The 12,774-nt window shown below is 39.3% G+C and overlaps 1 protein-coding gene across 1 annotated transcript in view; it reads left to right on the top strand.

The window, feature by feature from the left end:
- The first annotated feature begins 2,006 nt into the window (after positions 1 to 2,006).
- LOC145988647 (splicing factor 3A subunit 2-like) overlaps positions 2,007 to 12,774 on the top strand; it is a 30,297-nt gene continuing 19,529 nt past the window's right edge. The window contains exons 1-3 of the mRNA XM_083123698.1: positions 2,007 to 2,106; positions 9,566 to 9,730; positions 10,740 to 10,873. Of these exons, the coding sequence (XP_082979824.1) occupies positions 9,577 to 9,730; positions 10,740 to 10,873 (288 nt within the window). The 5' untranslated portion in view covers positions 2,007 to 2,106; positions 9,566 to 9,576. The remainder of the gene's footprint in view (positions 2,107 to 9,565; positions 9,731 to 10,739; positions 10,874 to 12,774) is intronic.

The raw sequence follows: 12,774 nt of genomic DNA, 5'->3' as shown, positions 1-12,774 counted from the left end.
TTCAATGTTCAGTTAAGGTTCATGTTAGCACGTAACTGGAAGTTAGTGAAAATTTCTGTTTTTCAATGTACAGTTAGCTCGTAACTGGAACTCTGGTGGCGATTATCTTTACTGGTACTTCTTCTTGCAGTTACCAGCCTAACTGGAAGTTACGATTTACGATGCAACATGGACGCCTCGTGCAGCTATCGAAGATCGAAGTTCCACACTCGCAACTTCACTGTCAGATTAAACAAGATATGATTCATAAAACTTTTAAATTGGTAGAGAAAAATACTCGTTTTGTTTGGCAGAGCTTACCAACGTCCGTGCAAATATGGAAATTAAGCAGCATAGTTGCTAGAAATCGTTTCCTAAGGTTGTGTTGGAGAATTTGTGGTCACGATATCTGGTCTACTAGGCGGGACGATCTCCAATCGGTAATTTGGTGTAGTGGTTAGCGGTACCACCTTTCGGAGCGTGTTGTGTTTTGTAATATGAGTTCGAGTCCTGATCACGGGTATTTTTTTTCTTGTCAATTATTTATTACGTGTGTTGCATTTAATTGACGCTTTATTATTGAATGATCTTCTCGGATTAATATTAGAGTAAATTTTATAATTATTTTTACTCGTACCTTCATATTTTTAGAAGTCTAGAAAGCATGCTTACTATTAACATCATGTTTTCTCGCTCAACAACATGCATAGAGAGGTACAAAGCATGCAGTCAAATGTACAATATTTACATATTCATAATAATAATAGTGTTTATATCAACAAACCGTTATTATTAATGTCTCGACTTTCGAGTTCTTCACGCTTCTTCTACAAGAAAGTATCTGCGCTTGCGCCTAATAACATGATTTCCCCCACGTGGAATTGGCCTTTATTAGAAGAAAACCAAATTTGTAGTGCTGTCTTTCGTTAATTTATTTCGTAAGCATACAAAATGGATGCGCAGCCATTGTTCCTATCGTTTCACAATGCAATAACGTGCTTTCGAGCGCGGCGTGCTTGTAGTTCTATATTTAAACGCCAGGCTGTGTGCCAGTCGACGCGGTTTGAAACTATACTAACAGATGGCGCGCAGATCGATTTCCAGTAATTTCCGTGCTTCAGAATTGCCAACACACTGTTTCGGAGAACGAACCATGGTTTAGTTAATTGGCAGTTACTTTCACATTGAAAAACCCGGTGCTGGTTAAGACTGGCTGTTATCTCCAACTGGCAGTTAGTTAACAGAAAGATTAACAGGACATTGAAAAACTGGCCCGATTCTCCTAGTCTTGTTTTTTACTTCAATGTTTGCTTCCCCTAGAATGGACTTCCTTCCCAAGTGGGGGGGACAATGCCCCTTGTCCCCCTGTGGTTGCAGCTCTGTTTATGAGTTTCTCTTCATCAATATCACGTCATCACTCATTTTTGCGATTAGCTAGAAGTGGCAGAAAAGGAGCACTAAGTAACAAAAATTAAATACCCACTCCTCTCTCTACCACATGAATCACTATTACCAAAAGGTAGACTTGGGAAACAAAACTTTAAGCAGTTCCAAGTTCATAGCAACACATCCAAGAAAAACATCCGACACCTTTAGGCACCTTTAATACAAGACAATTCAAAATGTCACATGTTCTGGATACTGAAAATTGAGAAATCATTTCCCTGAAGTCCGAATCTAGAAGGGATTTTTTTTCCCCCAAATCCTGATACGACATTATACGGAACCCATACACCTTAATAAATCACAAAATCAATGAGTGTCTTTGTTATGTTACTAGAGTAATACATGATATAATTGTAAAGATTAGCGAGAATTCTAGGTAGGAATGTGTTGTGTATTTTTCACAGGATGGCAAAGCAGGCTCTCAGAGGGCCAATTTGCCCCCCTGCCCCCCTCTAGCTACGGGCCTGATTGGGTCAAACAAAGTGCACGAACATGGTGATGGATAATTTGCACAGTAATATTCATGGATCTCACTGTACCTGTGGTACTATTCCATGCTACTATTGCTCATTAATGATCTAGACTATGAAAAATGTAACAAGTGACGACGTAAGGAAAAATAGTAATCTGTGGGGAAACGTTGCATGTTGTGAAGATTTTGCTTTATTTGTTTATGTAAAGGTAAAACTTGTAGTTAAATACCTTGGGTATTCAAAGTTTAAAACAATGGTAACAGTTTCATACATCGGAGACACATTTCTTCAATTTTACACAAGAAACTACTTACGGAAATGAGTTTCTCCAAGGTTTACAACGTTCGTCGAGGTATTTTCTTTCATCGTGGAATATATTTGACCGGGAAACCATGTATTTTTCAAGAGAAATATCTCGCCAACGCACAATTACCATTGCTTTCATTTGCTTGCCCTACGACAACCGGATGCTGCTTACGTTTGATGACGTAAGCCCCTGTCAGTGTTTCACCCCCCCTTTTTTTTTTACTATGCTTGCCTAACGTAACCAAACCTAACCTAACCTTATCGGAAATGGTTCGTGGTGCTATCTGTGAATGGTTCGTGGTGCTATCCGTGAATGGTTCGTGGGGCTATCTGTGAATGGTTCGTGGGGCTATCGGTCAGCTACCGTGCATAATGGTTCGTGGGGCTATCTGTGAATGGTTTGTGGGGCTATCCGTGTATGGTTCGTGGGGCTATCCGTCAGCTACCCGTGCATAATGTATAATTTCCACCTGTGACTAACACTATAGTAGGTATTTTTTGGTGAAGAAGGTTGAAACACTGCATACCCACAACGTGAGTCAAGATGAGCCCGCCATATTGTGTGTTCCAGAAGCGAAGAAAGGAATAAAAAAAAGATTAACATTTCGGTAACCACCAAACGTCTCTAATTCCCTTATTTTCGTATTTTTCACATTGATACTTACATATTCTGCATTCGTAAGGATTCTTCTATTTCGCGTTTCGTTTTTTGCAGGCAAATAATCTCAATTTTCGAAATATGGAGTATTTTTATTTTCTTCGCTTTTGCTTGCGTTACACGCGATATGGCGGAGAAATCTTGACTAGCGTAGTCCATGATCAGTGGTTATGCAGTGTTGCGACCTTCTTCATAGCAAAATATCTAGGTACTAGTATGGAGAATACGTAAGTATGAATGTGGAAAATACGAAAATAAGGGAATTAGAGACGTTTGGTGGTTACTGAAATTTTAATGATATGGATAACAACATAGGCCTTTAGCCTAAAAATAAACTTCAGTCTGCTGACGTCAGAACGCAAGGTAGCAAGAGTGTTGTGCGATAAGTGATTGAAATAAAACAAAGCAACTGAAACCATTGGCGCGTGGATAGGTTAGTAGGGCCACGCAAAGGTTTCAATAGTGAAAAAGATAGCCCCACGAACCATTGGCGCGTGGATAGGTTAGTAGGGCCACGCAAAGGTTTCAATAGTGAAAAAGATAGCCCCACGAACCATTGGCGCTAGTCCCACAAACCATTGGCACGTGGATAGGTTAGTAGGGCCACGCAAAGGTTTCAATAGTTAAAAATATAGCCCCACGAACCATTGGCGCGTGGATAGGTTAGTAGGGCCACGCAAAGGTTTCAATAGTGAAAAAGATAGCCCCACGAACCATTGGCGCTAGTCCCACGAACCATTGGCGCGTGGATAGGTTAGTAGGGCCACGCAAAGGTTTCAATAGTTAAAAATATAGCCCCACGAAACACTGGCGCGTGGATAGGTTAGTAGAGCCACGCAAAGGTTTCAATAGTGAAAAAGATAGCCCCACGAACCATTGGCGCTAGTCCCACGAACCATTGGCGCGTGGATAGGTTAGTAGGGCCACGCAAAGGTTTCAATAGTTAAAAATATAGCCCCACGAACCATTGGCGCGTGGATAGGTTAGTAGGGCCACGCAAAGGTTTCAATAGTTAAAAATATAGCCCCACGAACCATTCGCGCGTGGATAGGTTAGTAGGGCCACGCAAAGGTTTCAATAGTGAAAAAGATAGCCGCACGAACCATTCGCGCTAGCCCCACGAACCATTGGCGCTAGCCCCACGAACGATTGGCGCGTGGATAGGTTAGTAGGGCCACGCAAAGGTTTCAATAGTTAAAAATATAGCCCCACGAACCATTCGCGCTAGCCCCACGAACCATTGGCGCGTGGATAGGTTAGTAGGGCCACGCAAAGGTTTCAATAGTTAAAAATATAGCCCCACAAACCACTGGCGCGTGGATAGGTTAGTAGGGCCACGCAAAGGTTTCAATAATGAAAAAGATAGCCCCACGAACCATTGGCGCTAGTCCCACGAACCATTGGCGCGTGGATAGGTTAGTAGGGCCACGCAAAGGTTTCAATAGTTAAAAATATAGCCCCACGAACCATTGGCACGTGGATAGGTTAGTAGGGCCACGCAAAGGTTTCAATAGTGAAAAAGATAGCCCCACGAACCATTGGCGCTAGTCCCACGAACCATTGGCACGTGGATAGGTTAGTAGGGCCACGCAAAGGTTTCAATAGTTAAAAATATAGCCCCACGAACCATTGGCGCGTGGATAGGTTAGTAGGGCCACGCAAAGGTTTCAATAGTTAAAAATATAGCCCCACGAACGATTGGAGCGTGGATAGGTTAGTAGGGCCACGCAAAGGTTTCAATAGTGAAAAAGATAGCCCCATGAACCATTCACAGATAGCCCCACGAACCATTCACGGATAGCCCCACGAACCATTCACGGATAGCCCCACGAACCATACATAAATAGCCCACGAACCATTCATAAATAGCCTTAGAAATACTGGGCGAAAGGGGGGGGTTATCACCCCCATCAACCTCACATTGAGCACGCCACTGATCCTGTGCACGTTATGTTGTCGCAAGTTCGTAATCAGAAATGATGAACAGGAAGTCGCGTTTATTTACGTTCTAGAACTGTTACACAGTTACAAAACCGCGCGTTTGGAAACACTGACCGGTTGTTACGTCATGAAACGCTCGCAAATATTTGGTTCACGTAGTAGACGGACATCAAGGGAACAGCTTTCATGCATCGGAGCGACATTAATGTCGAAAATTACATGATTTATCGGCAAAAAAAATTCAACGAGTTGAAAGCAAACTTCCAAGACCTTCCTAAAGTATAAATAAACGCATTTCGGTAAGTAATTTCTCCTGTAAAATTGAAAAAAGACGTTTTGGGGAAACGTAAATTTTACCAAAAAAAGCACTCAGTATGTGAAAAATTACGTTTGTTTTCATGTAAAAAGCATGTCACCTTGAACTATGTTCTGCAATACACAATTGGTAAGTACAAACCATGCGAAACACAAAATATGCGATTTTAATGTGTCTCCGATCTATGAAACTGGTACCAAAACAATTGCTTCCAGTTTGGCAAAATATAGATCTGTAAAGAATGTGCGAGTTAAAGTTTGGTTGTTTTTGGTTCCTTGATAAGATTGTACAGTCACGGACACTGCTGGGTTGTAACGATTTCATTGAAAGTCAATGTATTCACTACAATCCGACAGTGTCCGTGACTGTACATGCTTCACATGAAAAGATACTAGAATTATGAACAGGTTTACTTTTAAATATCGGCATGAGTTTACAATACCGGACCACTCTCCAATTTCTATAAAATTTCGCCTACTTACTAATTCCGGTGTCCTGATGACGTATCTGTCATTCATATTTGGCGGTCACTTGTTAAAATTGTACATTTACGTGTAGAACTTGTAAAATAACCTTGCGATTTACCACGGTGATTGTCCATACACAGCAATTCGGAGCCATCTTTCTTTCGCAATTCGTTAATGGTCTTCCTTTACGCACAACAATCTTGCTGACGTCAGACGAGGAATGCCTACGAGGTTAGGTTAGGTTCCATTGGCATAAATACAAAGAAAAATTAATATTTTAGCTAAGAAAACTATACCTTGTCTTGCCTGTTGATTTCTTCATGTTGGGAAAATGGCGTCTTCTGCGTTTATATCATTTTTTTCTCGATTTCCATACTTGACTGCCAATTATTGTATGCAGATTCGTGATTAGGAGTTCACAATTAGTGAGTAGGCGAAATTTCATAGAAATTGGAGAGTGGTCCAGTATTGTAAACTCGCTCCTAAATATCTGATGGAAAATTTTTGTGTTTTAATATTAATCTTTGGTGTGATGGAAATATTTTTGTGTTTTAATATTAATCTTTCGTGTTCAGGCCCTATGCTATAAACCTGCTTGGTTAGATGGATCAGATTTAGTACTCTGAACATTCAAATAACTTCCCTAAATGCTTTTTGTGTTTAGGTTAGGCTGACCAGGTTTAGGGCTCTTAGATTGCAAATAATGGCTCCTGATACACAGGCAATTTTTTGGAGCGAATGAACAATATAGAGAAGGTCTCGAATTTCGTTAATATTTGGTATAGTAACTAAATTCGGCCTTCTAATCATGAATCTGTTGTTAAAATGCGGGGGTCACGTGTGGAAATCAGGAAAAAAGCTGATATGAGTGAATTTTTTTAGAGGTGTATCGCATTGTTTTACGAACAAAATTTTAATAGCTTGCCTGACCTAACCTAACCTTACCGGAAATGGTTTGTGGGGCTACCCGTGCCATAATGTACAATTTGCACACGTGACCCCTGCATTTCAACAACAGATTCGTGATTAGAAGGCCAAAATTAGTTACTATACCAAATATTAACGAAATTGGAGACATTCTCTATGTTCTTCATTATTTCTATAACGATGAATGCCTTGTCGATCGGAAGCGCGGATGCTTGTGTAATGTTCTTTTTAAATTTTTTCGCCGATAAATTTCACTTTTCTGAACTAAACAGTGTTAATTATTATCACCAAGGTTCAAATTTAACATTCATTTCCAGAATTCTGCGATACTTCGTCTTTCTACAATGAAATTTGCAAAAAATAATTAAACATTCTAAATTGTTACCCCAAAATGCTTTCAACAGCTCACCATGTTGCTGGTCTCAAGCATGACACTAATTTGAGTCTCACATGAACATCATCAAGCAGTAAGTTAATATGGCAGTTGTCTGTGTGCAAGATGACTAAATGCTGAATCAATGGGAAGTGAAATGCTTCTGATGAAGTGTGTGTGGAGAGCCAAACACTCGCAAACTATCAATTGCGATCCCTATCCTCTTTTTTTTTCTCAGAAATTAATATTTCTACCTATGAAATACACTAATAAATATGCCCGGACTGCCACTAGTGCTGGCAAAAAGGGAGAAACTGTTTCCATAATTATGAATTCACTTAGTAGCAGGGTTGGCATTTTGCCCGAGTTTTTTCAGATAAAACCCGGGCAAAACTGGGTTTTATTGGGTTTTTTTCAGGTTATGTTTATAAATATATATAGTTTAAAAATGAAATGCATTTTTCCCTGATAGGAATATATTGGAACATTCAATTTGTATTGTTTTAGTTCACTGAATCAAAAACTATTTAATATTTTCTGTTAACATAGTTAAGAATTGACAATCAAATCTCACACCTTGAAAGTATCAAACTAAAAACATACATAACCGCATAACGTGCCGCAACAGACCTACCTGCCGACTGCCGGCCCCACTCCCACGCAATCCTATTCTGAGGTGGGAAATCATCCAACCAGTTGACTTGTGGTCAGCACGATGAACCCCCAGTTGTCGTCGTAAGTTTTCATGACCGGGTTACGCTACTCATTCGTAGCTCCCCAATTTAATCATGATGTTGAGTGTTCACCAGTCTCATACACAGACCGAAATCTCAGGAGAAAAGTTGTTACATTTCCTCAAGTAGACTCAAACCTGCATGCATCTCACAGCCGGAGCCCAAAGCATGAGCGCTCAGCCACAGTGCGGGACAAATTATTAAATTTTCTAAAATACAGTCAAACCTGTCTATACTGGAACATGATGGTTTCGAGCAAAATTTTCTGTCTTAACAGTTTTCCTTCTTATACAGGGTTGACTTTAAATACACTATAGAGCGCTGCAGGAAATAATGGAAAGACAGATTTACATTTCTCATTTACTTATAATGTTTTTGACCAACAGTTTGATTCTACTCTTCCTGGATGACGTAACAGTTAATAGATCTGTGATCAGTTCCCAGGGTTGCACATTGCAATACTATACTTGATAGCTGTGGTGGATTAGTCAACCTCCGTGGCAGAGTGGTTAGTACAGCATGCTGTAATGCCAGGGGTCCCGGGTTCGAAACCTGGTTCGGATGTTGATGTTTGTGTTTGTCCCAATGATAATACAGAGAAAATAGAGAGAAAAAGGGGGATGATACTCCTTAGGAGTTGTACTTTTATTAAAAATGTAAAAAAAAAAAAAAAAAAAAAAAGTACACAGGCTGGCTGACTTCCATGCAGAAGACCCAGGTTCGAATCTTAGGGTGGGGTAGGAGTTAAGGCAGCCAGAGTTTGGTTGTGATCACATCACATACAAAATGGCCGAGAACAAGAATATGTCAGGCCCTACCCCCATATCCCCTGAATGTGCTTTGATGGCACGGTGCTATATGCATGGGGAACTTTACCTTTACCCACTATACAACATACGGTAGTTGCACACACACTTTTAAATCTGCTTCAATCTAGTTTGTTGAAATTTGTGTTTTTCCATTATTTTTGTGGATGTTTCAAGTTTAAATATCTCCTCCGTGTATTAACCATGCCAAAATTATAAGGCTGACATATTTAATTGTCTTCACTGATTTCATCCAAATGGAATACCGTATCCATCCTCCACAATATCTGGTTGCTATGAAACTGACAGTTCACATGGACTAAACATTAGTGGCTCCCATTTGGATCCCAACATACATATGCACTATATTGTTAAGAAAAATATTTGTTAATCCATAGGTTAAGAAATGCCCTTAAATACTTCATTCTTAATGTCCAACAATGTACTTTAGGCAGATATTTGAAAGTGGCATCAGAATTTGGAGCTACCTCAGAATATGAAAAATCAATTTTTCATCCACCGTCTTGAAATGCTTTCAACAAATGCAAATGCAAAATAAAATCATTCCCTGGGTGTATCTATTTGCGACATGAATTTAGTCTTAAAAACTAAATTCACTACAGATATCGTGGTCTCAAAATTGGTGACTTTCCACCCACCCTTCCTAAACCACACACCATATTGTGGGGAAAAGCAAAGGGAGAGCGAGACAAAAGTTGCTGATTCCCACGCACTGTGTGGCAACCTCAACCAGGCTGCATTGCCTAGTTCGAGCATGAGACCGATCTCTCTCTGGGCCACACCGTTGTCATCCCTGATCTTTTGAACAAATGCTGTCAGTTTGTATCACTGGGTTACAGAGACCAACGAGATTTTTGATTCTCTTAATCCTCCGAACAAGACGGGGGTGTGATCTGATGTAGCAACAGCATGGACTTCTGCCACCTGCCTAATGTCATGGTCTTGTCTTTAGATGCCTATGCCTGGACTGGAAACAGGTGGTGAGTTTGTAGGTTGACTCCTCAACATAGTTACCAAAGTGATTTGTATTATATATGCTGTAGTTTGATGCATGTGAACTTATTAAGGGTAGTGATAGGAAGTCTTAACTGTTAAAATAACTGTTGTTTTCTTTCCAGAATATAGAAATATGGATTTTCAAAACAGGCCTGGAGGGAAGACTGGTGGGGGAGGGGTAGCATCATGGTCAGAAACAAACAGGGATCGCCGAGAGAGGTTAAGGCAGTTGGCTCTTGAGACAATTGATCTCAACAAGGACCCATATTTTATGAAAAATCACCTGGGTGAGTATTACTTATAATCAGAAAATTTGCTCACAATTGCAACCAGAGAAAATCTTTAATCTGGAACTCGTTGAGGAGATTCTCAGATATCAGCCAGGTTAGTTCTGGATATGCTTCAGAGCTTTCAAGAGCTATCATCACTCTCATCTTCAGGGATTAAAGCTCAGAAGTATATGAGTTCCTAACCTGGATGATATTCTGAGTGAATCTCTTTGTCATTCTTCACTAGTAGAACTCACAAGAATTATTTCTGGAACTCATTGTTCTCTGAAACTTAACAATCATTTTGACAGAATTGAGATAAATATGTACTGTGTACCTGATCCTCTTAACCTTTAGGGGACAGCTGGTTTCAGTCACCCAAGTAATGTTCTTCGGGTTTGCGGGTTTCAAACAAAACCCATCACCACATGGCAATTAATATGCCATTTCTTGAAAACTACAGATGGTGATTCGATCTGTGTTTTTTGCCCATTTATGTAGAGTTATGTGACGTAACTGGAATAACAAATCAATATATATATATATTGTTACTATTTTTAACAAATGCATTTTAAAAATGTCAATTCACACAATGCCACAAATTATGAAGGGTAAAATTGACATTTTCAAAACAAGTTTGTTAAAAAATAGTAACAATAAATATATTGTCTTGTCATTCCAGTATGTCATACCTTCATATGTATATAAGTGAAGAAAGAAGACAGTACCACCTGTAGTTTTCAAGAAATGGCATGTTAATTCCTGTCGTGCAGTGGTAGCCAGCCATCCACTAAAGGTTAAACCTTTAAAACGGATGTTGTAGTTGACTTCCGCTTTCTTTATTGGAAGTATTTGCCTTGTACTTTCATTTCAGGAATTTGTTCGCAGTTGTTATTTGTATCTTACCTTGGTAATAATATAGGTTATATGCCTTACTAATACATGTTTAATGCAAGATAATAGTTATAAAGACCAAAAGAAATACAGAAAATTTTAATTATCCGTGTTTCTTTTCGATTCGCTATAGGTTCCTATGAGTGTAAATTGTGTTTAACCTTACATAACAATGAAGGCAGTTACTTGGCACATACCCAAGGCAAGAAACATCAAGCAAATCTGGCAAGAAGAGCTGCAAAGGAAGCTAAGGAATCCCCTGCTCAGGTTAGTAAAACTGAATGTAGTGTTAATATTAATTTGGCATTAATTGATAACCTTGCCAATTACGGTGTTGGTTCTGATGGATATGGAACAATGATAATTTAAAGATATTTGGAATAATTAATTAATTTTGCAGTGGGGGGAAATTTCTTAACATTGCTCATATTATGAATATGGAGATTAAATGCAGGAAAATACAAATCGAGGTTATGTTGTTAATAAGACTGCATTATACCAGGGTAGTAGTTTTTTTCTTCACAATATTAATAGATTCACACATGAGATTTAGAAAGAAAGGAAAAATAGTAGAAGCTATCTCCTGTGCATTACACCATGCAAGGAGGTCACATACGAGAATCAGAATAATAGAAAAGTTGTTATTTAATAACTAAATCCACATTGCCACATGATATTGGCACAGAGTTAATAACAATGGTGTATTTTGAAGACCCACAAAGTAACCATTAAGTTTCATAGTTCATTTCTTACACTTTCGGGTTTTTTGATACCTCCCTTTTTTTTTAATATCGATGTTCATTAAACATTCTTCCAATCCTTATTGGAGGTTTGTGTATGATACCTTGAGATTATAAGTGCATGCAAACACCACAGCTTTTTTTCTATTATAAATATTTTTATTATTAAAGTATAGTCAACATACAAGATGCTAAAATTGGTGTCATTTCGTGAATATCATGTTCCCATCAGTAGCTAATGGAGTAGCTTATTGATTTCATTATGCTTTGTTTCTTCTGAAAAACAATGCTGTGTTAACTTCAATACAGGGTGTTTGAAAAAGAACTCCCTAGTTTTAAGTATAAATTTAATAGGGAAAGTAATGAAAACTTACATCAATGAGTACATATCATGAAAGAGGATTCCTTCAAGTTTTGTTCAATGTTAGTACACCTCAACATGGGATCCATTTGTTGCCCTGCACACGTCGAGACGATATTCCACTTCTCGCCACGTATTCACCAACATTCAGGTGTAACTGTCCCAACCGCAGCGACGATTCTTTCCCGTAAATGATTGATGTCTCTGATCCTAGCACTGTACACAACATTTTTTATGTGGCCCCAAAAGAAAAAGTCCAGTGGGGTTAAGTCTGGGCTTCGTGGTGGCCAAGTTACTGGGCCAGCCCTGCCTATCCACCTTCCTGGAAAGCGAGTGTTAAGAACCGCACGCACCTGTTTACTGTAATGAGGTGGGGCGCCATCTTGTTGGAAAAACACAAGCCCCTTTTCCGCCTCAATATCGTCCATTTGGGGAAAGACGTACTCTGTTGACATGTCATGGTAAATGTCCCCATTTATTGTTTTTTCTACAAAAATGAAAGGACCAACCACACGATCTTCCATCAAACCGCACCAGACATTAAGTTTGGGAGAGTCACGTTGATGCTGAATAACTTCATGTGGATGCTCTGCCCCCCAAATTCTACAATTATGACGATTCACTGTTCCACTGACATGAAATGTAGCCTCATCAGAAAAGAGAATGTTTGGTAAAAAATTGTCATCATCATCATCAATTCTGTGTAGAAAGTCAACAGCAAACTCATACCTTTGGATTTTATCAGTAGGTTTCACTTCATGTAACAGTTGCAATTTGTAGGTGCGCAACTTTAGTCTTTTACGAACAACATCATACACTGTACCTTTAGGCACTCCTAATTGTAGACTACGTCTGGCCAATGACTTCTTCGGGCTCCAAACACACGAAACACGGATCTGTTCAACAACATCTTCGGAAGTTCTCGGTCTACCTGGTGATTTACCTTTTAAAACACTACCGGTTTCCTTGAAAGACTTTAGCCAATGACGGATAGTTTTTGCTGTAGGTGGTTCACCACCATACTGACGTCTAAAATTACGTTGCACTGTTATAACTGACTCAGTTTT

This window comes from Lepisma saccharinum, chromosome 6 (genome assembly GCF_977018435.1).
Source record: "Lepisma saccharinum chromosome 6, izLepSacc3.1, whole genome shotgun sequence".
Classification (NCBI taxonomy): Eukaryota; Metazoa; Arthropoda; class Insecta; order Zygentoma; family Lepismatidae; genus Lepisma; species Lepisma saccharinum.
This window is presented reverse-complemented; position numbering and strand designations above follow the sequence as displayed.